Source organism: Passer montanus, unplaced genomic scaffold, assembly GCF_014805655.1.
Source record: "Passer montanus isolate IOZ18808 unplaced genomic scaffold, ASM1480565v1 scaffold47, whole genome shotgun sequence".
Lineage (NCBI taxonomy): Eukaryota > Metazoa > Chordata > Aves > Passeriformes > Passeridae > Passer > Passer montanus.
In genome coordinates, this window is record NW_024369596.1 from 5,087,016 (window position 1) to 5,112,461 (window position 25,446).

At 44.3% G+C, this 25,446-nt stretch overlaps 1 protein-coding gene across 7 annotated transcripts in view; it reads left to right on the plus strand.

Moving 5' to 3' along the window:
- Window positions 1–9: 9 nt before the first annotated feature.
- Window positions 10–25,446, plus strand: part of ZBTB44 (zinc finger and BTB domain containing 44) — a 56,486-nt gene continuing 31,049 nt past the window's right edge. For 4 of the 7 annotated variants that reach the window (XR_005628989.1, XR_005628988.1, XM_039722088.1 and 1 more), the window contains exons 1-2: window positions 17,575–18,625; window positions 22,243–22,327. Coding sequence is in view for 5 of the 7 variants with exons in the window: in XM_039722088.1 (XP_039578022.1) it covers window positions 17,608–18,625; window positions 22,243–22,327 (1,103 nt within the window). In the remaining 2 variants the exon portion in view is untranslated. Of the gene's footprint in view, window positions 118–17,555; window positions 18,626–22,242; window positions 22,328–25,446 lie in introns of those variants that run through there. The other 3 variants (XM_039722089.1, XM_039722086.1, XM_039722090.1) reach the window with 1 other exon arrangement.

Consider the following 25,446-nt stretch of genomic DNA (forward strand, 5'->3'; position numbering starts at 1 on the left):
CTGCCTAATCCCCCCGACAACATCCCGCTCGTCCCGGCCGTCCCGCTCGTCCCGCCGCCTCCCGGCCCCGCCGCCATGGCCCCCAGATAGCGGCCCGGCCTCACCGACCGCCCGCAGGTAACCGGGGAGCGCGGCCGGGCCTGGAGCGGGAGGGGGCCGCTCGGTGGCGCGGCGGCCGCTGGTGCCCCTGGGGGGGCGGGAGGGATCTGGCTCCGGCCCCGCTGCCTCCCTTCCAGAGCCGGCCCGGCCCGTCCTTTCCCGCCCGTGCCCCGCGGCCCCGGGGCTGCGCTCGCCCCCCCGGGGGATCCCATTGCGCGGCGCACCGCCGCTGTGTCCCCCTCCCGCGGGGCCGTGTCAGCCCCGCGCCTCGCCGAGCGTTCCCGGGCGGGGGTGTCTCCCGTGCGCTGTCTGAGGGTGTCACCTTTCTCCGCGGGTGTCCCCTGGCCCTTCTGCCGCTGCTTGGGGGTGCCAGCTCCCGCTGGGATGCCCCTGCCCCGCGTGCCGCTGTTTGGGGGTGTCCCGTGCCTCGTGTCCCCTGTGCCGGTGCTGTCCCCTCGGGGGTGTCCCCGGCCCCGCGGGGCCGCAGTGGCTGCCGGAGCCTGCGGGGACACACGCCAACCTGGAGTTCCGAGGGCTGTGGGGGGGAAGTTGTGTTGTTTCCTGCATCCCGACGGGATACCTGCTGCCTCCAGTGCCGGCTTGTGGGAGGAAATAGAGGGATTCCCACTAGCCGTGAGGCAGAGCTGCTGTCCCTTTGTTGTTGTTTGTTTTTTCCCTGCAACAGCCCCTTCTGCACATTGCTCAGTGTCCATCTGCCGGGGTCTGCTGCCTGCCTCTGTGTCCCTGCACCGTGAGGGTGTCACAGTGCTCAGCTGCCAGGAACTGCTTCGTGTTTTTCTGCTCTCCTCCATCTCTCCAGAGTCATTTTCCCATATAAACATAATCAGCAGATTCTGGGAGGGTATCATCTGCTTCTTGCTTGCCAAAAGCCTGTTGTCTCCTTTAACACTCACAGGGTACTGGTGCCTCCAGAATCTGCTGTACCTGTTTCCGTGGGGTCAAGCACAGCCTGGTAAATCCCACACCTCAGGGAGCTCCTGCCTGGCTGCAAACGCTGCTGAGGTTTTCCCCACCCACAAAGACACATCCTCCTCCAGAGCCTGAGGGATGAGTCCTGCAGCCCACCCCGTGGAGCCTGTTGTGCCCACTGCTGAGGGCTGTGTGTCCCCTGCTCCACACTCACCAGGGTTATCCCTGAGTGCCTGCCAAGGGCCTGCATCCCACCCTGGCCCCCCTGAGGGCAGGTGCAGCCTTGCTGCAGGCAGGCATTCCTCCTGCAGGTGGAGGTTTCCACCCTGAGTCCTTTCACATCTTGGATGCCCAGTGCCAGCTGTTCCTGTGCTGGCTGCCATCACCTCCCTGCTGCACGTGCCAGAGAGGTCAGCCCTGTTCCCATCTCTGATCTCTTCCTGCCTGCCTGTTACATCTTCCATGGCTGAAACTTCTCCCTTTTCCCTCCTGGGCCCTGCTGATCCTGCAGTGGCAGACTCTCAGGTTAAGCCTGCCTTGGTTTTGGCTTTGCTTTGGGGTTTTCTTTGTTGAGCAGTACAGCAGAGTAAAATCAAGTAGTGTGTGTACTTCTGAGGTATCAGCACATCCCATCAGTCTAAAATACCATCACTTTCTCTTGTTCTGGTCATATGCATGGTTTATCCACTCCAGGCCCTTCCAGTGCCTGCAGAGTTTCCAGGCAAGCAGGAGAGTGACTTCTGACAAGGCCATGGAGTGACAGGACAAGGGGGAATGGCTTCAGATGACAGAGGGCAGGGTTAGATGGGATATTGAGAGGGAATTCTGCCCTGGGTGGGTGCTGAGGCCCTGGCACAGGGTGCCCAGAGAAGCTGTGGCTGCCCTTCTCTGGAACCATTCCAGGCCAGGTTGGACAGGGCTTGGAGCAGCCTGGGCTAGTGGAAGGTGTCCCTGCCCGTGGCAGGGGAGTTGGATGTGATCTTTAAGGTCCCTTCCAACCCAAACCGTTTTGTGATGTTTCTGGAATCATTGTTGTCCTCATCTGACACTCTGCGTTTGCCATACCCATGGGGAGTTTCTCAGTTTTCCCAGTCACACATTTGTTTCTGCTTTCTTTCTGCCTAATACAAGGCTTTTCCTTTCCCTTTTTAAAATTTGTATTTGATTTATTCTTGGGGTGCATCCCCCAGGTATCCACATGGCAGCTCTTACTGAGGTGGAGGTCACCCAGTTCCCTCCTGAGCTGATCCCTGGCTCCGAGCTGGACGTTTCCATAGCTGAGGTGGTGGTTGTTTGTCACATGTGGCACTGCTGTGTGGGCCCTGCAGGGTGATGCTGAGTGGGAATGAGTCCTGTGCAGGCAGGTCACAGACCCAGGAGTCTCTCTGGGAATTGAGAGTGCCATGTGCTTTTCTTCTGCCCTCGAGGTGTCCTGCTGCAGCTCGATGTCCACACGTGGTGCAGATCCAAGGTGTGATGAGCCTGGACACCTTGCCTGGGTTTAAGTGCAGCTGGCTGAGGAGGTGGAGCTGGACCTGGAGCTCAGATACAGCTCTCCCAGTGTAAATGCCTCCATTGATGTCCAGCTGTTTATTCCAGGAACCAGTTACAATGCTCTAAGTGCCTCTCCCTTGGGACTACTTCTATTTAAACAGCTGGTTTTAATCCAAAGCTTTAATTGGTGCTGACACTCCAAGCAGTCTCTTTCCATGGGAAGGGAATGTCCAGCCCCACTTTGGTCTCCCCAGGTGGATGGTGCATGGATGCTGAGGGAGGATCATGCTGGGGAGCTTTTGTCCTGGTTTTGTTTACAGGGTGACAGAATTCCCACCTATCTGGCTGTGAGGTTTGGAGGGGAGAGACTGTCCTTACATATTCCTTCTGCAGTACGTAAGAGGAGTAGTCAGAGGGTGAAACTGAATCCTTGCCATGTTTGTTGCAACAGGAGGTTAATCATAAACTCTGGCACTTTCCAAAGGGGTGCTGTCACCGCAGTGTCCGTGGAGGATTGTGCTGCTCCGAGGGTCTGCTCAGCTGTTTGCCAAGAGGATCAAAAGCAAAACAGCTGAACCACCACCCAGCCATTGGGTTTGGTTGTATCCCACGACTTGCTGAAGGAGATTTTCTGTCTTTGTGGCCTTTCTATGGATGGATGTGTGGTGCTTGTGCCTGGTGAGGTGTTTGTGTGGCCAGCAGCAAGTCTTGGGTCCTCCCCATTGTGTGGGGTATTTCACATCAGTGTTTCTCTGGCCTCATCCACTCTAGCTGCTAAACTTGTTTTTCAGTGAGCTTTGAGAACATCTGAATGTATTCCTGGGAGAGCATCTGGTGATATATGTAGCTCCACTCCTTTTAGGGATTGTAATCCACTAGCTTAAAGAAAAAGAAAATCAACGTGTGACAAAGCAGTGGTGCTTTTGCTGGCGTGTGACGAGGAAGGAGATGTCCCCTGACGTAGAAGGGATTGTCTGTTGACATTCTTCTCCCTCTCCCAGTTATAAGTAGGTTATCCCTGCTCAAATTATGCAACTGTGCAGACAGCCAGACTTCAGGAATTCCAAATACTTCAATGTGTCAAGTGCTGACTTCTAAATTAAATGCCACGGTTGCAGAGCGTGTTCACAGTCTGTCGCTTGAAATACGACATCAATCTTGGAATCGCGTGTGGCTGAGAAGGGGCAGCAACTTAATTGCTTGTTTCTTCCAAGAAGTGTTGTGTGAGGGTGCAGGAGCCAAACTGGGTGGGAGATGTGCCTCTACCTGTGACTCTGCTTCCATATGGAAGTCAGCAGAAAAAAACCTACTGAAAACATTGATTTATGTAACAAATTGAAATGCTTCATTCTCTGGCCGTTGCTGTTGCCTCAAAGATGCAGTTTCCAGCATCTAGGCCTAATTAAATAGTTGTGTGCTTATTGCTAAGTGAACATAGGAGTCCATCACTCTCCCTGCCTTGGAAAGCAGATTGATTCTTCTAATGGTTTCAGTGGATGAAAGCAGGTGTCTCGGACTGCTTTGTGCAAGGTGCTGAAATGAAATGGTGGTGGTAGGAAATGAGCTGCAAACCTGATAAAATGGGGTGACAGGAAATGTAAATGCTCAGCATTTCATTCAGTTCTTACATTCCATTTAATCAAGTGAAGGAAGTGACTTAAACTGTGCATTATTTGTAAATAGCGTGTTCTTAATGCGTTCCACTTCAGAGCTGGGGAAATCATTATTTCACATGAGCAGATTTAGCAGTGTGTGAACGATGGATAATAAGTGCTGCAAAAAGTGTGTTGGGCTCAGCGTGTGGTCTGTGACAGTGGCCAGGAGTGAATCATTAGGGGAGAGTGCAGCAGCAGCCCCAGGCAGCTCAGGCACCATCCCCAGCTCCTGGTTTTCAGGTGGCCTGAGCAAGGGGTCTGAGCTGGCAGTGCCTGTTGGACCTGTCCTTGAGGGCAATACCTCAACATTTCCAACAGTTTATACCTGGAGCTTCCACAGAATACCTGTGATGGATCCCTCAACTTGTACAAAAACAATGCCTGGCTTCTGGGTTTGGTTTGGTTTTTTGGTGGTTTTTTTGCTTCTTTTTAAACTGTAATCTCACTGAATTCCTCGTACTTTTTGTAGTATGAGAAAGAATAAATAATCTTTTTTTGCATCAGCACCTCATTTGTGATTTTACAGGTCTCGGTGTTCTCAGTTTTTTCTCTTTGGGTTCTTTTCCTTTTCCAAGCTGCATTGTCCCAGTCTGTTTAGTACATCTGTCTGCGGAGGCAGCTCTTCATCACTTTGGGTTTTTTTTTCTTTGAGCTCTGCTATTGTTTTGAGGTGATTTGGCCACAACATTTGTTTGCTTGCTTTACCCAAGAAGACTGAATAAAAAGAGATGTGCTTTCTAATAAAGGGATACTTTGTAGCTCCTCTGTGATAATATTATAAACATTTACTATGTGTAATGTTTTATATTCCAAGTGCAAATGAACACAGTAATCATAGTGAGAGATATTGTAGTGGAAATACAGATACTGAAGAAGATCTTAGTTTATAAATACAGCTACAGATGGCCGTTGATAAGGCATTTTGTATTTGGATATTACCAAGAGAGCATTATGGAAAAAACTACACTTGTGGTGGATACTTGCCAGAGTTAAGTTGGAAGGCAGTGGAGGCGTGAAGATGCCGTGTCCTGTGGAGAGCCAGGCTCCCAGAAATGACTCGTGGGCCTGGGGTAACTGGTGGTTAAGGGACACAGTGCTCCCCTGCTGGGGACAGATACTGACACTGTTGAAGCTCTGTGGTCTGACAGTCCCTGCAGTCTTCTTTCAACGTTTTGTTTTGGTTTTTTTAAGTGGATAACTACCCCTGTTTTGAAATAGCCACTGTGAGAAGTTTTTGTAAATGTTATTAAAGATGCTGGAGGTTTTAAAAACCCCACAAAACTCTCCTTATGCCCAGCACCAACCATGGATATGGTTCTGCCAGGCCAGCTTTGGCCATACAAGGGCAGACAGCTCCAGCCTGTGGAGTTGCTGCTCACCTGATAATGTGATTTGTGGATAAATACAAGCACTTTTAGGATTTGGAGCCAAGAAGAACTCCTTTTAGGCATTTATCTGCATAAATGAGTCATTAGGAAAATAAAGGTACACGTAGTGCTGAAAGGGTGATGACACAACCACATTCCTGCCTTGCTTGAACTTGTTGAGGATTCTTTCTAGCTGCTTCCGTTGGGAAGGTGGCTGTTGCTGAAGTGTCTGTGACACCTTGGCTGCTGGCAGCAGTCCCTGCTGTCTGGAGCAGCAGTGCCTGTTCTCCTCCTCGGATCACACGGATGTGAGACTTCGCCTTGATCTCTCCCTCCTGCTCTTTATTGAGGTTTTTCTTCAGTGTTGCTTCCAGCACTGGGGGTGTTTATGGGGCTGCTGTGCTTCAGGGAGAGTTCAGATATGCATTGCCCTTCAGAAGAAATCATTTGTTGTAGTTAATGTGGATTTCATTAGGGTGTAATGCTTCCTGGAATAAAAGTGAGAGAGAAAAGCTGTCATTTTGTGTAATAAACCTGAATATTTCAAACAACCAGTCAGTTGACAGGTAAGCTTTGTGCTGAACTAGTGAAAACTAGCACTTAGCCAAATTTGGTTGTGACAAACCTCCTGGTTGTGGTGTGCCTTCCAGTCTCTTGTTTCTGTCAGATGAGACAAGGGAGTGGTTTCCAGGGACAGGAGGGAGCACAGTGAGGTGGGAGGCATGGTTTGGGGCACAGTGGAGAGGAGGGACTCCACTTTGGCTCCTTTTGTGTAATGCACCCCTGATTTTGCCTTGGAGGAAAGGAAAAAATAATGTGTGGGGATCAACAGATGGGAGAGTTTTGTTATTTTTGTCTTTTTGACTCTTCCAGGGATCCAGAGGAGTAGTGCTACCCAAACAATCTTGAGCCGTGCTGCTTTGCTGTGCCATTTTTCCTGCTATTTCTTCCACATGCCATCACCAGAAAGGGCTTGGAGATTCTTGTTTTTGTGACTAATTTGGGAGGCTGGCTTGAGTAGTCTCTTCATGGATGTTTTTCCTGACTTCTTGTTGATACATTTGCAGAGCTTCTGAAAGTGAAGGCTCAAATGCTGTGGGTAGCCATGGTAAAACATGAAAAAATAGCTTTCTGGAATTAGTTTAAATTAGCAGGTTGCTGCAGTTGATGCCACGTGCAAATGAAAGTAATATATGGACATTTTTTGGCAATTTGCAGTACTTAGAAAATTTAATATTCAGTTGGGGGGTTTTGTGCTGTTGTTAAAGACCAAACTGCAAATAAAACTGCAGCCTTGCTTTTTATTACACAGAGTGAGAAATGGTCACCTAACAGCTTCTCCACACTAAGAAATTTGGGAAGAACTTAACCTGAATTTGCATGGAGCAAAATGATAAAAAAGTTACTGAGATCCCATAAAAATTATGCATGAACAGTGCCACGGAAAGCGTGGTTAAATTTGAATGTGTGCTTAGGGCTGTAACACATCAGCCCATTCACTGTAAGCTGATTTCATTCTGAGCTGCTTCCCTGCATAAGGATATGATGAGGACTCAATTCACTTGTTGCTTTTATTCTACCAAAAAAAACCAACCAAAAAAGTGGAGATTTGTTTTATATATTGATGTTTAGTAGTTTGATCGTGTGTGTTTTGGGGAATTGGTGAAAAGCAAAAGTATAGGGTAGTGAATCTGCTGTGAGGTATCCCAAAACACTCTGTCTAGTGAAGTTCACACGTTAATTTTTATTACAAGAATGAAGGTAGTTCAGTGTGGAACAAGACCTTTTCACAGTGCCTGCTCATATTGTTAAACAAGGCTCAGTTTTAAGTGCTGTCAGAAAATTGCTTTTATGTGCTGTAAGGAATGCTAACGTGAGATTCCTGCAATGCAGAGTTGAAAGCACCAGGGCTGGGGAAGGTGGCATTTATCTGGTTTGCTTATTCAACCATGTGAAAGCTATATTAGGCACATAAACTTTCTGCACTACACTGCAGCTTCAAAAAAGCAACAAGTTAAATCTGGGTCCTTTGAAGTAGTGAATAGTAACATTCTGTTCTCCAGAAGTGATGACTTCAAATGATCACACCAAAACTCAAAAAACTGTCATGGCTGAGGAAAACAAGACAATTCTCCCCAGATAAATGTTATTTCAGTGCATCACTGTTGCATGAAACGTGGGTTTTGTTGGAGCCAGCAAACTTCAGTTATGTAGAAAGGCAGAGAGTCTTAAAAAAGGACAGATCTTCTTTCTCTATCTGGAAGTGATCTCAGCAAACATCTTACTGTTGCAGAAAAACATTCTGTGGCGTCAGATCAGTTTCCATACAGCAGGCACTACTGTCCTGCCCTGATTGTTGTAATCTCTGCTTTTAATTAGCTGCTGAGATTAAGAGCTGTTGTGCTGCTCAGTGCCCTCGGTGTGTTCCTGTCAGCTGTGGCTGCTCCAGTGCCCCTGCTGAAACACTGCCTGCTGAAGGAAGATGCTCTGAGAAGATCTAAGCACAGCTTACTTTGCAGACACGTTAAGGGACAGCTGCACAGAGAAGAAAAATCCACCAAAACCCTCTTCTCGAGACTCCTTCAGGAGGTTAAAATAGATATTGACAAATACCTGGCAAGAAATCAGGCGTTGCAGCAGGCTGCTGCTCTGTGTGCCTTTTGCTTAGCTGTTAATTTAATGTAACAGTGTGGAGATCTTACTCCAAAGTCACTTTTAACTCATCAGCTTCCAGTTCACAGCTCAAGTCCGTTCTAGATCCCTGTGTATCATGTCAAATGTTAAATTCATGCTCTTGGATTTCCCATTAATTTCGTTCTGTTCCTGGGAGACTCCAGTTCTCAGTCATTTGTTTTTGTGTGTTGTGCTGACAATACACCTTAGCCTTTTGATCAGCATTTTCTGAGCCAGTGTCTTGGAGATCTTTGCAGCAATGAGTCCTTATGGCACTCCATAGGTGAATTCTTCAATGTGTTATCCAAGTACATGAATTTCTCTCAGCTGCCTCTTTACCTTCAGTTTGTCTGTTCATCTGTGTGTTTGCACTAACAGCTCTATTTGTCATGTTAGTCAAACATTTAATGAAGTTCTCATCATAGCTGGCATTTCCTCTTTCTCTGAAAAATACATTATCAATTCAGCTTGAGACACGTTAACTTCAGTAAACACAGGTGGTATCCCAATTTCTGTTTGTTTTCTTATTCTTCATTCTTTTTTCCTTCAGTTTGTTTTCATTTGGCTGGATTTGTGCACTTGTATACAAACACCTGCAATCATGTGTCTTTGAGAGATGAAAACATCTCTATATTTTTTAATAATCAAACCTTGTGCATTAAATATTTGAGAGATGAAATTATCATAGTGCTAATGTTGCCAAGCTTATTTGCAGGTGTGCACCACAAAATGAGACAGTCTCTGAACAGTCCTGCCTCTCCTGGTACACTGACACCTCTTCCCTGGGAATTAAAGTATCACTATTTCATCACAGCACTGTCTAATGGAAACACTTTTAGACTGGCTTCTAATGAAAGGAGTGGTAGCATGTTTTACACACCTACAACATGACATTTAATCTGCAGGTTTTATCTGTGCCAGGAGTTGTAGCTATGCTTTAATCTTGCTGCATTAATCCAGCACACTCAGTGCCTGCGTTCAGAGCCCCAGGTCGGCTCTCAGGGATTCCCAAGCCTTTGGATTAGAAGCTGCTGCCAGCTCACAGCTTTTCCCATCAGTCAGGAGGCTCTGTGCTCAGCCATGGCCATTTACAGAGCTGGGCAGATGAATTTCCATTGCCCTGAAGCCAACAGGAGCATTTAGCAGTTGAAACTTCACTGTGGACAACTTAACTTCCAGCCCTGTGACATTTCTGCAGTTAATAATGTCCCCATTTATCTGTGTGTTGGTTTTCACTCTAGACCTGCTCCATGGCAGCTGTGAGTCCATCAGCTGCAAAGACCACAACTCTCATTTACTGAGACATAACTGATGTGCAATTCCTGCCATAAAAATTAAAAAGAGAGAATTGAAGTGGAATTAAACCCTCCTGCCAATTTGAGATCAGACAGGAGAAGGTCTTGCAGGCCCCTTCCTGTAGGCCATACATAAGGGTTGGTAAGGGACAAGAATAAATCCAGAAGTGTCACTTTCATGAGGAAATGACAAGCCAGAGCTGCATGAGAATCTGCTGCAAGTATGTGGCTGCTGGTGAAGTTAATGAATGTGGCCTTGGAAGCTGTAATTATTATAGTCAGGCAGATGAGTGCTTAATTCTGCCAGATGGGAGAGCTCCACTCTGAGTTCCAGGACATGCCTGGGGGTTTCAAGCAGATACACTCTGCAGAAACCTCTGGAAGCTGCATCAGCCCCAATAGGTAAGCTCTGTGCCGTGTTCTGTTCCATCACTGGGCAGTTTCTGAGAACCTCTGGAAGCTGCATCAGCCCCAATAGGTAAGTTCTGTGTGTTCTGTTCCGTCACTGGGCAGTTTCTGAAGTTTGTGGGATCCCTTTGGTCAGCAGGTTTGGCTTGGTTTGGATGCACACGTTCCCATCCTGAGCCGTGTGCTGGGCTCTCCTCTGCAGGCTGTAATTCTGCTCCTGTCAGCCCACACAGGCTCTCTTTAATAGCTCCTCTCACACTGTCAGAGCACAACTGCTGCATTTTTACATCCAACTTCTTAATTCCCATGCAAATGTCTCGTCAGGAAACAAACAAAAATCCCTAAGACACATTGTGCTTCGCCTTAAATGTGGAAACAACAACTCCCAAAAAATAGTGATGGTTTAACTCATGGTTTTCAACTTTTTCTTTGCTGTGACCTCACAGTACAGGAGCAACAGCTCTGTGATATGTTTTCTGTTGGTTTTAATATTCTAAAATAAAAGTAGTAGACACATATATACCTCTTTTTCATCACAGTAGATGTCTTGGGTTTGTTTTGTTTTGTTTTTTTAACTTTCATGTGCTCAGGCAGTCTTGTGACATGAGGAAGACTTTGGTCGCCTCACTTTGGAAACTGTAAACCTTTCCTTGGAGTTTTATAATTTTGAATGAGGACAACTGAGATATTTGGAATTAAGCAAATATTTCTGATTTGCTCTTGGTCCATATTGCTTTAACAGCAGCCATTGTGCTTAATATCCATAGTATAAAAATAAAAAAAAAAATCTGTAAAACCACAGAGGAGCAGGAAGTACATGCCCAGGTGTTGGTTGTCCATCTTTTGGCAAGGGAAGTTAAAATCAAGTAGCAGAAGCTGTAGAAGTGGATTGCAAGGATGGTGCAGTGTCTGACCATACCTCACACCTTGCTGCTGGTAAGAATTAGAACACAATGCCAGAGTAGGAGGATTTTTTGCTCTCTCTTGTATAGGAATATGCACTGAGAAGTTAATTAGATCAACTTTTTTCAGAAAGCTAACAGTGATGAAGGCATTGTTGCCAAAAGCAGAGGCTGGTTTTGAGTGATAAATTGCAGGGCTGATAAGAGGCTGGGAGCCTTGGCACCTCCAAGAGGAGGGGTGTCAGCTCTGGAGTCAGCACTCAGCTGAAGTTCCACTCATGCAAACCAGTCTAAGATAGTCTGTGCTCTTCTGCTTGGGGAAGGTCTGTTGGTACTGTTCCCTTCAAATGTGTATGTAAATGTTTTCTAATTTTATCCTTTCAGAAGTGTTCTGTTGCAGCTGACATCCCATCTCCACTTCACAATAAAACCATTTTGTAGAGCAAATTGATGGCTTTGGCACCCCACTACTTGTCTCAATGGCTTCACCAGCCCTGAGAATTCAAATGCACCTACTAGATTTGCATCATGCAAATGCATTTTTCCATGATCTGAGTCAGTTTTTTCCTATCCCCATGAAAGATTAATGTTTTTGATAGCAGTGTCAGTGTGAGTCAGAGCTGTGGCTGTGAGCTGGGGCTCTGCCATGGCCGCACACATCTGCTTGCTCCTTGTGCCATGCTACAGTCAAAGCTTTTGTTTCCTATTGCTGCAGGGTTTCATTTGGGGCAAACTGCAGAGATCTGTTAGGAATACGAAACATGTCTTTCATGGACGCCCTGGGCCTGCCTTTTTCCTGAGTAATTATTTTGGAGGAGGAGCTGTTGGATGCTTTTCACCTTGTCCTTTGCAGATAAACACTGTTCCTGGTCTGCTGGAGGACTTACAGTAAAGAAATATTGTGTGCTTCTTTCCTTATCTCTGTCCTGCCCTGAAGAGGTTTACCATGGTTGCCACCAAAAATGGTGGTGGGCCCTGTCACAGCTCAGGATTTCCAGATGTGCAAATCTCAGCAAATTTTGTGAAGACTTGTAGCCTTGGTGTGTTGACTTTGCAAACCTCAGCTCTTACAGCACTCAGGAGAAACTTACCTAGATGTTTACAAATCCATTTAAAATTGGGGAATGCGAGTAGCTTATTGTCAGTTTCTGGGAGTGATAAACATTCAGAGCATCTGATAATTGTGTAGGTTGTTTACATTGACCTGGATCAGCCTCAGCTATGGCTGATTCCTGATCGTGTTTTAGTCTCTCTCCATGGAGCTGAAGTCAGGTTCTGGAGTACTGCCTGCCACCCTTCAGCAGCAGCTTCTCGTGGGCTATACCTAAAATTTAGGAAGATCTAAATTCTAGAATTTGGAAAGTCTCTTTGTAAGGAGTTTTTCAGAGGAAGAGATGGCTGCTTATGAACCAATTTGCCACCGTAGCATCCTTGGAAAGTAAAAAAAAAAAGATAAAAATTAAGTGTGGAACAAAGGAACAGGCTGGGGGGGTGAGTACAGAGCACCCAACAAATGCTCTCTGTGAGCAACACTAATGGTCATGAAGTCAGTGGCCTCAGCAGCTGTGGCACATGAACTTGTCAAAAGTGGCGTGCCAAAACCCCAATCTTTATAAAATACATGGTCTTGTGAAGTGCAGTATTTTTGGAGTACACTGGGAAAGCACAGCACACTCTTTATGTGCCTTCTGCTGTGTATTAGCTGCTCATAATAAATAGGTGGGTTGTAGTATTTCAGCTTTCAGTTTGTTAGGTGAAATTGCTCTTCCATCCCAGCTCCCAAGTGGAGTTCTCTGGAGTTCCTTACCTGTCATCAGCCACTCTTGGTGGGCAGACAGAGATCCTCCCAGGGAAGTGAATGTTCCATGTGCAGCTTGAGCTCTGGCCAAGAGCAGAACACCTCCAAACTCTTTAAAACAGAAAGTGACTGACCATTGTCCTCTTCTGAGAAGCTGGAGGAAAGGGACACAGGCAATGGCAGTGTCCTGGGATATTTCAGTGAAATGGTTTGGAGAGTCAGAAGTGGTTTGGTTCCTGAACTGAGAGACCAAGGACTGAGTCGGGCCCAGTTGTTTGCAGGCTGTGGCATCACCTCAGCCCCAGTGCAGGCTGGAGCTTGGCCTCTCTCAGGTTTAACACAACGGGGTTTATGCAGTAGCTCCTGAACACTGGCTCCTTTGTGCACTCACACTTTGGAATCTGCTGTCCTGGAGGAAACTGAAGTTCTCAAGCCCAGCATACTTCCCAGAAAGGGTCATTTCCCTGGTCCACTCACCCACTGCAGCCAGAGGTTACAGGTTTGCATTCCAGGGATTCCAGAGCTCCAAAGTGAATGCTCCACACTGATGTCATTTCAAGCACAGAACCCTCTGTTTGCCTCTTTTACATGAATACTGTCAGCCTTGGCAGTGCTGGGTTGAGGTCAAACTAGGTTCACTATCCTGAGTTAAAATATGATTTAAAATAAAGGTTAGAAAGTGCTGTTGATTGATTTGAAACTAGGATGGTGTGGTAGCTCTGGCCAGCAGTTTTGTGAAGTGAACCAGGGCAAGATTTGTAATGGAGATAGTACCTTTTATTAGGCCAGCTGCTGTTGGGGAAACAGATGTGTGTTTGGCTGGAGATAGAAATAACAGACTTGTAGTTCGTTCTGATTGAAGCAGTTGTTCTGATTCAATTATGAACTTAATTATAGTTAATTATACTAAGCAGTTAATTTGAGGGAGTGAGGGGTGCTGGTACCTGTGTACTGCAGTGAGATGACAGAGATAAAATGCTCCAGGTCACATGTTTATCCCCGTGGAAGATCTGTCGGTGTGTGGACTGCTGCTGTTGATGGAATGCTGCTCTAACCAGTGCCCAAGGAGTGACTGACATTAAAAATAAATAATAATATAAAAACCAACCAATGATCTGATTTACACGGTGGGCTCACAGTTGGGTGAATGTATCTGAGGGCTTGATGAGCACCAGGGTGGGGATTTCCTAATCGTTTTGAGGCTACAAATGGTATAAAGTGTGTTGGTTTCAGTGTTCAGAAAAAGTTGGTGTTTTCATGCTGTAAATTGCCACGTATCAGGATAGGGAGGTTAAAGGTACAGTGGTGGTTTTGTGGTGCTAAAAATTACTTTTGCTTTGAAATGATGTGACTAAGTGAGAAACTGAAGGCAAACAGCTCCCTGAGTTTGATTCACTGACTCTTCTAAAATGTTATTCTAGATACCATGTTTCAAACCCAATGATTTGAGCCATCACATTAGGCAGCAGGTGAATAGGGAGCTAAATTTTGTGTACATGAAAGTAAATAGGTGGCATAAGCAATATTTTTGAATTCCAATGTAGTTTCTTTTCCATTCACAGTTTCATTACATTATAACATTACACTTAGAGTGTACAGTTTCATCTTTGCTGTTTCTAAGCTTGGAAACTTGACACCTGTTGGATCCCAAAACTGTGTATGTGTGCTGTGGTGGCTGTTGCTAAAACTTGCATTTCAGTAGCCTTGAAACAGTGAGAACGAGCTGAGTTACTCCAAACTGCTTAAAGGTCAGGTCTTCTTTTGTGCTCCTAGGAGTTAAAAAAAACCCAATTAATTTTCAAATGAATTGTACAAAGCCTTTGGTACAGTAGCACTTCCCTTCAGACTGCTTTTGGCTAATAGTAGACAAAATTGTCCTTGCTCTGGGAGTGCTCACATTTGGATTCTCACCTTGTTAGGGATAAATGCTGTGCTGGTGATTCCTCACGTGCTTCCAGGACAGGAATGCATTCTGGAAAAACCATTCTCTCCAACTGTAAATGTCTGTGTCAAAGTTAAATACAGCCCGTTAAATACGGACTGAAGTGTCCCACTGTGAATATTTTTAAAGCCTGTGAAAATGTCTTTGAATTTTGCTGTGTTTCTCTGGAGGCTTGAAATGTGTTGTGGGAGGAGGAGCCCCACTCTCTGTGATACCATCCCTGGTCCCTGCCTAGAGGATCCCCGATGGTTTGTGGCTCCAAAATTAAGAGTTTTCCCAGCTCCAGCCCACTTAGCACTTAGCTGAGGTGTGCTCCTTGCTGTCCCCACCCCAGCACTCCCAAGGGCGTGGGTATATTTAGTTCTTGGATCTGGCACCGAGAGCTGCTGTCAGGGACTGCCTCAGAATGGGAAATGAGACCTGCCAAAGTGCTATTTTGAAGTGGTGATAATACAGAGATGATGGACTGGGGCTGGAGCTGTAATGGTGCAGCCCTTTACCCTGTCAGGTCACTGCGAATTGAGTGCAGCTATAAAAGTGCCTTGTGCCACTGAAAGATTGCAGAGAGGGTTGAACCATTGTATAACCTGGCTGTGCTTTAGCACACTCATCTTTTCATGTGGAAAATACTTTCTTACTGTTTAAATTACCTTCTAAAAATATGTGATGTTTTTACTACATCATTAACTGTAAGGAACTGATATTTTTCCCCCTCCTCAGCCTGGCCCTTTGGATTTTTCTGAAAATAGCATTTGTGCATGCTCCTTGTTCACACTGAGGCCTGGGTGGGAGCCACTTGTTTGAATGGAGGTGTCAGTGCAATGAGGGTGAAAGTCATTTTACAGAAGTGATTTAACAGAGCAATATCCCACATTCATGGCAGGAACACTGCTCCTGTAATAAATTTAAATCAATTTATTGCACATCACTGACTTCCGCTATTTTATTTTAAATTCTGTAACCAGATCAAGGTCAAGGAAGCAAAAGATGAAGGGAGAAGGGGAAGGAAGCCAGAAGAGGGGAGAGGCAGCAGGAGGGGCAGCAGGACAAGGAATGGTTTAGAGCAGGGCAGCAGAATCGAGCTCTCACTTTGGGGCTGGGGGCTGAGCATTCCCTGTTCAGAGGAACAGAGAGGAAAATGGGCTTGTCTTTAGTGCCTCTAGGAGCTGGGAAGGTTGCTCTGAGATTTTTCTCCTTGTTTATAACGATGTATTGGTACTATTTCTAAATACCAAATTGTTCCATGGCTAGTCCTTGTGAATGTGTCCTTCTTGTACCTCTGCTGAACAGAACTTGTGGACTTCTGATGTGCCAAGGAACAGCTGCAGCAGCCGGGATTTCAGGAGGAAGGGGATCCAAAGGCCACTTTTGAATATGCTGTTACAAGGTTTTGCTGTAGTGTGTTGGTCTGAGATCAATGAAATGTGTTTTTCATTTGATTCATGCTGGAGAACAAAGAGTCTGGATGTTCAGATGCCTCTTGAGGTCAATCTGTTTTCTTTCAGTGAAGGGAATGTTTTGCTTGTGCTTAACTTCTTCCTTTGCACCAGTGTGAAATTTCATTTTAAACCCAAATGGCCCTTACAGTTTCCACCAGACTTTATATATATTATCAGGTGTTAGTTAATCTGTGCTCTTGAACAGTTAGGGTTCCTCTGTCTGCAAGGATTTGAGTATCAAAAGTGAAAACCCAGGAACAAGAAGCAGCCAAGTGTCAATGTCTGTAGAGCCAGGTGGGCTGTGACAGCTGCTGTTTCCATGTGTCACATTTGGGATAAGTTGTTCCACCCTTGCAGTTGCTCTGTGAAGCTCCACGTGAGCCATTTGCAAGCATGGAATGTTTTTTTGTACATGGAAGGGAAAGAAGGATGATGTGCAGAAGCTGGCTGACTCCAGGAATGAATCAAACACAATAATGCTGTTGATGATTAACCAGTGAGATAATTCTGTATCGTGTTAATTGTATGAGGTGTGTGCAACACAGAAAGCTTCCATGGAGGCTTGGAAGGGGCTTAAGCAGGTGAAACTTTGTGGTTTATGTTCCCTTTACAGTGAAATGTTTCTGAAAATTTTGGGGAATCCAGGGGTCAGACATTCTCATCAAGAACTTGCACAGAACACATGCATTTGCTCCCACATGGAGAGAACTGGTCCCCAAGAAGGCAGGTTTGTGTTTCTCAGGAGAAAGAAGTTGCCCTCCGTGTTTTATTTATCACATACATAAAATCAGTTTATGTCTATTTGATTTAAACTTAAACTTTCCTTTGAGGTTTATATTGCACTGTGTTTGTGAAGGAATTTTCAATAACTTCTGATCCTAGTTTAAAACTATTAAAAGCAGCTTTAGGTAATCAATACCTGCACTAGAGCAGGAAATCAGAGCTATTGGCAACTGTTGTTTTATGTTTACTAGTTTGAACTCTAGCCTCTGAAAATTCATGCTGTAGTTTCTTTAAAGCTTTTCTGGTATTAAATACCTTCCCTGGGAGATTTGCTTACTCCTGCACCCTTGTTGTTGACTCAGCCTGACTTTTCTGTTTAAAAGATATCTTCAGTAGTCTGTCAGTTTAAGAACTATGAGCAGTGGTTTTCTGGGCCCAGAAAATACAGGTTTCTACACAGATAACCGTTTAAAAAATGCTTTATTTTTAGTATTGCAAACATTTTTTTGAACTGTGTTGGGAATTTGGTTTTGAGTGGAAATAGCAGGAGTGTGGAGAGAGAGGGAGAGATACCCCTATAGGTATAGGGAGGTGTAGATACATAGATGTATGGAAGATGGTAGGGAGAGATAGCAAATAATTTAATCTGTGATTATGAAAATTACAGGTAATTGCATTTCTGTAGAGTTAGTCCCTTGCACAGTCTGGATCCTAGAGGAACCTGGCCTTAGAGATTCAGATGAATTTTCTTTGTACAGACTCTTACAATCACGAATCCACTTGACTTTTGTTTTCAGAGATGGAAATGACAGTTTTCCTCTTTATTTCAGGATACCTTTGATCTGTCATATGTGGGAAGAACGCTAAGAGAGCCATCTAAAAATGGGTGTTAAAACATTCACTCATAACTCCCCTGCTCACAGTCAGGAGATGCTGGGGAAGCTGAACATGCTCCGGAACGACGGCCACTTCTGCGACATCACCATCCGCGTCCAGGACAAGATCTTCAGGGCACACAAGGTGGTCCTGGCAGCCTGCAGCGACTTCTTCCGCTCCAAACTCGTGGGCCAAGCAGAGGACGAGAGCAAGAGCGTGCTGGACCTGCACCACGTGACGGTGACGGGGTTCATCCCGCTGCTGGAGTACGCCTACACCGCCACGCTGTCCATCAACACCGAGAACATCATCGACGTGCTGGCCGCCGCCAGCTACATGCAGATGTTCAGCGTGGCCAGCACGTGCTCGGAATTCATGAAGTCCAGCATTTTGTGGAATACACCCAACAGCCAGCAGGAGAAGGTGCTGGATGCAGGACAGGAGAGCAGTGCAAACTGCAATTTCACCTCCCGGGACGGCAGCCTGTCTCCCGTCTCCTCCGAGTGCAGCGTGGTGGAAAGAACCATTCCCGTGTGCCGGGAGTCTCGGAGGAAGCGCAAGAGCTACATCGTCATGTCTCCTGAGAGCCCCCTCAAGTGCAACACGCAAACCAGCTCCCCCCAAGTGCTCAATCCTTCCACTTCCTACCCAGAGTCCAGAAATCAGCCCGTGGACTCGTCCTTAGCTTTTCCCTGGACTTTTCCTTTTGGAATTGATCGAAGACTTCAGTCAGAAAAGGTGAAGCAGGCGGAGAACTCTAGGACTTTGGAAATGCCTGGGCCCTCCGAGTCCAGCAGGAGGATGGCAGATTATGTGACTTGTGAGAGCACCAAAGCCAGTTCTCCCCTGGTGATCGAGGAGGACGTGCGAGTCAAGGTGGAAAGGCTGAGTGACGAGGAGGCTCACGAGGAGGTGTCGCAGCCCGTGAGCGCATCCCAGAGCTCCCTGAGCGACCAGCAGACGGTCCCAGGGAGCGAGCAAGTGCAGGAGGATCTCCTGATCAGCCCTCAGTCTTCATCTATAGGTATGACCATTTCTGCATTACATATCCCAGCTGGCACGTGAGCACTGGGGATTTCATTGAAGGAAATCTGCCTCGTGGGTGTTCATGCTTTACTTTTGTGAAACTCTCTTTTCCCCCCTGATTTTTGAAATATTGCACATAAACTTGGAGTTCTTTAAATAACTTTGCAGAAGGCAGCTGAGAATGGTGAGCCCGTGGCAGCCCTCTTTATTCAGCAGAGGTGGATAACTTCTTTTTACCTCTAGTTGCCTGACTGGGGAAACTTAATTCTGCTTTCATTAGTGCCAAAAGGCACGATCTCAGCTGAGCTGCAGCATCAGATTTGAAAAGCCTGTGCCTGCAGCCACAAAGGGTTAGAACAGGACTTTGCATCAGACATCAAATCTCATATAATCGTGACAGAGAGCCTTTGTAAGAGGATTTGCAAAATAAGTGGTGAAACACTGTCATCTTAATGCCCCAGACAAAACTAAAACCACAGTCATAATATTGAGAATCTTTCCATTTCTGTGGGATTTGATTCTCAAGTTGCTTCTTCAAATGCTGCTGGTTGCTGAGAGAAATCTTTTTTCCATGACAGACAATTTGAAACCAGTTTTGGGATCTTATAGCAGGCTGTTCTTTATTAAGAGCTAATACTTAAAGGTTACTGGAACAATCCCTTTTTTCCTCTGCACAGAATGCATTGAATGGCTTTTAGTAAATCAGAAGATAGAGCTTTTGCAATATTTCTAATTTAATTATCAAAATTTTGTCCAAGTCAGCTGTTTTACTCTCAAGTGGCTTGAGCTGTGCTCAGCAGAGTTTGTTTACTGAAAGATTTTTAATAACTCCTGTTCTGTTTGAAGACTGTAAGAATGGAAATGCACTGCTCTGCTTCATTCAAATAATGTGTATGTGAAAGACTGCCCCCATTAAGGAATTAAATAAACTACAACACATAAAGAGTTGTAGCCTTGTAGTCTGCATTATTTGTTTGCTTTGGTCAGTGCAGCACTGTGACATCCCTGGAGAAAGTGAGATCAGGCTGACCCTCCAGAACTGCAACACACATTCAATGCCAAGCTAGTCACTAAAAAGAAATGAAAATATTTCCCATCTATGCCATGCTTTGCAGTTGGATTGTTCTCCAGTTTGTATAGCTCACATGTTGATATTTTAGATTGTAATGCTTTTTCCAAATGAAATGTTTTCTTTATTGGAGACAAGGATGTTTACCTTTGCTGAGGAACAGACTTAATGTCTTCTGGTTTAAATCTTTACATGTAGTTTGCCAAAATATTGCACAAATTAAAAACTAAAAGAACCTATTTGTGTGCTGGGGAGTCACCAGGAAAAGTGGTCCTTGCTCAAGAGCAGGTTTTGTTTGATTCAGTTTTTAACTCATTGCAGTCAGAACTGAAAGACTTTGCCAGGGCCGTGTGATAAGAGATGCAAATAGTTTCATCAAAGTAATTATATCATCACAGACAAAATAGAACAAGAAGCAGTAATGATTAGGGAATGTTAAAAATAGCAAATCAAGTGATATATACCATAAATATATAAATGAATATCACAGCAAGGCAGCTTAAAGAACAAACTGGGTGTAAACTCCAGGCCCCAGATGAGTAGTTTTGTGTGCATGGGGTAGAAAATATCAGGCCTTAGTGATTATAATTTTTAAACTTAAATATCTGTCATTGCTGTTAGTACAGCACGTTCTGCCTTAAAACAGCTGCAGAGAGAAGAAAAATGTGCCAGGGCAAAATCTTTAAAGTACAAATCTGCTCTTTGTCTTTGAATATGTTTGAATTAATATTTAGTGGTCTTGGCAAAATAACCATCCTCAGAATGGTTTTTATTCATGTTTTGCTATAAAGGGAAACAGTGTTCTTGCTTTTTAGCACAGTTATGATACAGCACACTTTGTAGCTAGAAAGCACTTTTTACCTCCCAAAAATGCATTACTTTATGCAGTCATGTAAGAATAGTAAATGGAGGCAGCAAGATATGTTAAAGTACAGCTTTTTCTCCCCTGAACATATTTTCCTCATATAATTGCATATATTTATCTCAGTGTTTTATAGTGCATTTACAAAGGCATTCTTGCCTCTCTCTGATATTGCAAAAAGCTCTTATTCACTCTTTGGGAAATTTAAGAATTGTTCATTTGCAATTTATTATATTTGGAAGCACTTTATAATACGGAAGGAGACGTGGAGCAGGGACTCGATAAATAAATCATTCTGGTTACCAAACAGCTGTGTCTGAGAAGATACTCTCATAACTCATTAGCACTTTTGGCATTTGAGAGGTGAAGGCATGAAATTAAACCTAAGAGCAGTTGGGCTTATTTTTCAGTTGACTGTCATTTAAGTATTTCATGAGAAAGAAGGATAAATCAAAATGGGATTAACTTTTGTACTTTATAGATTGCTTAGCTGATGCATTTCCCAAGTATAGTTTGTCACCTCTTAACAAAATCAAAAATTTTTATTTTACTAATTGTGAAGCTGCCAGAGATGCAGTTTTCCTCTTGTCACTGGCCCCATAACATGGCATCACATTAAGACAAGAATCTCTCACTTCAGCAAAGATCTCTCACTCTTTTTGACAGAATATGCACATTTTATGCTTCACCTTTCCCATCTTTGTTCCTTCTCTTTGGTTTTCCGTTTTCTCTGATGTTTGCCAGTGTGCACCTAATTCTACTTGATTTTCCTGGTGAGCTTTAGGGTCCCCAAATTCAGATTGCTCCTCTACCCCTCTCTTAGAAAGCAGAATTATTTCACCCCAGCAGCAAGAGCAGCTCCTAGCACGTCCTGCCCTTTGCCTGTCCTCGAGGTGGAGGTGCAGGGAGGGAAATCTCCTTCCCCACCTGTGCTCGTGTCCCGTGGATTCCCTGGGGGAGATCCAGGGGCTGCTGGACCACAGTCTGGTGCTGATGAGAGATGAGCAGCAGCCCCATCACTGAATGAAGGTGTGGCTTTGCTTTGATGCTGCATTTCCTTGGATTCTGTTCCCCAAGCCCCTTGAGCTACATTTGCCCCAGTGTTGGTGAACTGAGCAGAGCTTTGGAGTGGTTTTGTTTGTACATTTCTCTAACAAACAGGTGTTTGGTCTCTTTTGTGTTGCATTTCTGATTTCCCAGAGGGCTCTTCCTGTCTCAGCTGCTTATCAATAAATGAAGATATTATCAGTTAATATATTTATGGAAGATTTAGAACAAAAAAGCCATTTAGTGTAGCAGGTTTGAACTCCTTATTGCTCAGGAAGTCTTAAAAAATTGACAAATAGTCCCTTTAGGTGAATGTAACATTTCTGCTTTACAGTGCTAGTTCTGGATGTGTTTTGAAAACTGGTTGTATTTAACAGTTCCATTTTCTAGGTGTACCAAATATGTGCCCTTTATTGAATTGTCAATTTACTGGGTAATGTGTGCAGAGAGAAACTGATTTGGAACAAGTCACTTCTGGGTGTTCTAAATGACTTTCCCAAGGCACTTTTATTATCTTATCACCCAGGTATCAGTGTCTATCAGAGATTTGAGAAAGCAAGCTTGATGTGTATTTACCTGCCCCCCAACCCTTTTTGAACAGTTATTTGCATTAAATTGCCCTTTTTTCTTTGCCTAGGCTCAATAGATGAGGGGGTTACAGAGGGATTGCCCACACTCCAGAGCACCTCTGGCACTAACGCTCATGCAGACGATGACGATCGGTATGTACCAACCTGCTGTGCAAAGTGTTCTGCACCCAGTGCTTGCTCTAATTAACCTCCCCAGCCTTAATCCCACAGTGTTTAGTTGTTCCTACATCGAGTTCTCTGTGTTGATCAAGGTACAATCAGTGCCTGGAGGGGCAGATGCTTTAGAAGAATGTAGGTGATGAAAGTCAGAATCTGCTTACTCGTTGCTTTTTGTTTCCTGTTTATTTCCAGGCAGCACTGGTGAAGAAAGATAGTCCTGTTCTTGCTGTTTCTTCATCATTGCTCTGTATTAATAAATTTTAATTAAACCTCTATGTGAAACATGCATGCTAAAGCAACAAACTGAAAACAAGGCCTAGCCTTGACTTCAACAGACCTCACTACTGCAAACTACAGGAGAGGCAGAGCAGCCTTAAATCTCTTCCCCCAAACTTTCTGCCTTTAGCTTCTCACCAAGATGCTGTGTGGCACTTGCTGTAAATATTTAGCAGGCTTTTGCTGTGCTGAGCTGAGTGATTTATTAAGGGAAACCCTTATAAGGGAAGGTTGGCAGAGAAAACCAAACTAAACTGGGTCTGTTTGGTCAAAGAGACACCGTGGTTCTGTTAGAGCCAAGTGAGGTACCCACCCATGGCACACAGGGCTGCTCTCAGCTGCTCTGCCTTCCAGTTCTTAGCTCTCCCCTCTCTCAGCACATTTTTCCAAACTTTTTTGCAGGGGTTTGTAAGACAAGTGGGTCTGAGGAAGAAGTGTAAACCTTTGGAAGTTTTTCCAGAAATTGTGTCAAGAGAATCTCCCTGTAGAGATAATAACCAAGAGCTGCATTTTCATAGCTCATAAAATTTTTCCTGTCATTTCCATCTAAAATCTGTCCCACTTCCCTTAAAAAGGGAAAATAACTGCTTAGATAAGACTTTTTGGATGACATGGAAGATTTTATCTATCTGCTAACAAACCTGAGTATAAAAATAACACCCAGCACTTAAGGGTTGAATTTATAGTAGGAGCACATGTTGCACTTGAACTAATCCAGGCTTTTAAACCTGTAATTCTCAAGTCAAGTGGTACACATATTTTCAGCAGTGGATTATTTCAGAAATTTCCTATAAAACTGCAGAGCTTCAGCACAAATTGAATAGAAAATTCAAAAGATAAAAAATTCTTCAAACACACTGAGAATTCCCACTAAAAGATCTCTTACATGCAGAGAAGGAAAGAATATTTACCTTAGTTTATGCCCCAGTTTGAAAATAATTAGTCTCAGAGTGACAGAAGTATCAGGAAAATGAACTCAAATTTGCACCTTGTCTCAATAACTACAAGTGAACTGAGAGTCACGGGGATTTTAGACTCCAGAACTACCAAGTGATTTATTTTATAAATTCAAATGAAAGTGTCAAGAATGTTCTGATTCCAAGAACCAGTTAAATGTGTAGAATGGTACTACCAAGACCTGAGCAGTTTCCTTTCAGGGGTGTGTGTGTATTTGTCTTGTCAGTGCTTTCAAACACACTGGGACAGCCCTTCAAGCATGACTTAAATTCCCATTTCAAGCATGGGATGGGCACAGCAGCCAATAAATATGGCCTGTTGTTCACTGTGCAGCAATTTGGGCACACAGTTTTGGGAGAATAAGAATTCTGAATAAAGTAAAACATGTTTCTCTAGCTGAATGATAAATAACCAATCAATACATTGTACAGATGGTGAAAATTTCCCTCCCAAACTGTTTGAATGTTTCATGCATCTTTAACTCCATGTTGTACATTTCCTTATCACTAGAAGTTCTCAAAATGTCCAAATCAGTGGTGTGTGCCCAGTGCAAATTAATATGGAAAAATGTATGTTGTAATAAACATTTATTATATTAATAAATGCAATATATTACATTTCTATTTCTAAAACAAAGCAAAAGACTAGTCCCTCTAAAGGTCTCTCAATATTACATCTGTGTCACTCTGGGAGGAATCATAAACATTTCAAAAACTAAGATGTCTTATCTCTTGAGTTTCTGTCTTAAATAATTAACATCATTAATTTGGCCTCCTGCATAATCACTATTTCATAAACAGTAGGTCACATGTAATTGTTGTCAGTTTAATAGGCACACAGGAGTCTGTTAAGTATTAAAATTACTGTTCCAGTGAAGTCTCATCTATTCTTTCTCTGGTATTTCACGTCTGGATTGTTACACACTTTTCTAATCTTGCCTGCTTTGACAGTTCTATCAGTTTGTGGCTGCACTTTAAAAGGAGTTGCTCAGTTATAAAAGTTATAAAAGGTCTCTCTGATCCAACAGAATGAGAACCTCCACTTCTCTAAAATAATTATTTGCAAATAACGAACATTTCCAGGTTCACTGGCGTTTTGGCATTCATGTTTGTCAGAGTTTGGTTCTGCATAGTAAATAATCTCAGGGTGAAAAGAAGAAAAAGTGCAAGTAGGATATTTCAGTGCCAGCATTTGAAACCTCTCTCTGTGTAGCTGGTACAGAAGTTCTTGGAGATGTCAGACAAATCTCAGCTGTTAAATGCCATATTGATCACAAATTGCAAGTCGTGAAATATTAAGTAAATGTGGGTGAAAAAGAAGCAGGGGAGAGAAAATCTAATAATGTTTCAAACATAATCTCTTCATGGTGCTAAGTTATGTCACCAAAAAGGTATTTCACCCTGCTGGCAGTGTGAGCCTGGGAAAAGACAAGCCAGGCACTGATAGCTGGAAAGCCTCCTGATTCCCACTAGATCTGCTTTAATCAGCCCTCCTCATCATGAAAGATGGATGAATTTAAAAACCAGCTTTTATTTTCATTTTCTTCTGTGGAGCTGTGCCCATAGCACTTCTCCCGTGGAGGAGGTGGCACCAGCACAGGCATGGAGGGTGAGCAAGCCCAAGAGAGCTGGAAACAAAAGGAGGGCTCTGGCTCCTGACTGCTGCCCTACTTTGGGTGTCTCCTGAGAAAGCTCCAGGAGCACAACGTGCCTGTGCCTCCTCACAGTCCCTAACACAGCAGTGAGGGAGGCAGCACCTAAGGAACATGTCAGAAGATTAAATTCTTTGTTGTCACAAAACCCAAATGTTATTCTTATTTGAGCACACTACATGTATAAAAAAGGAAGTGGAGTGCCAGA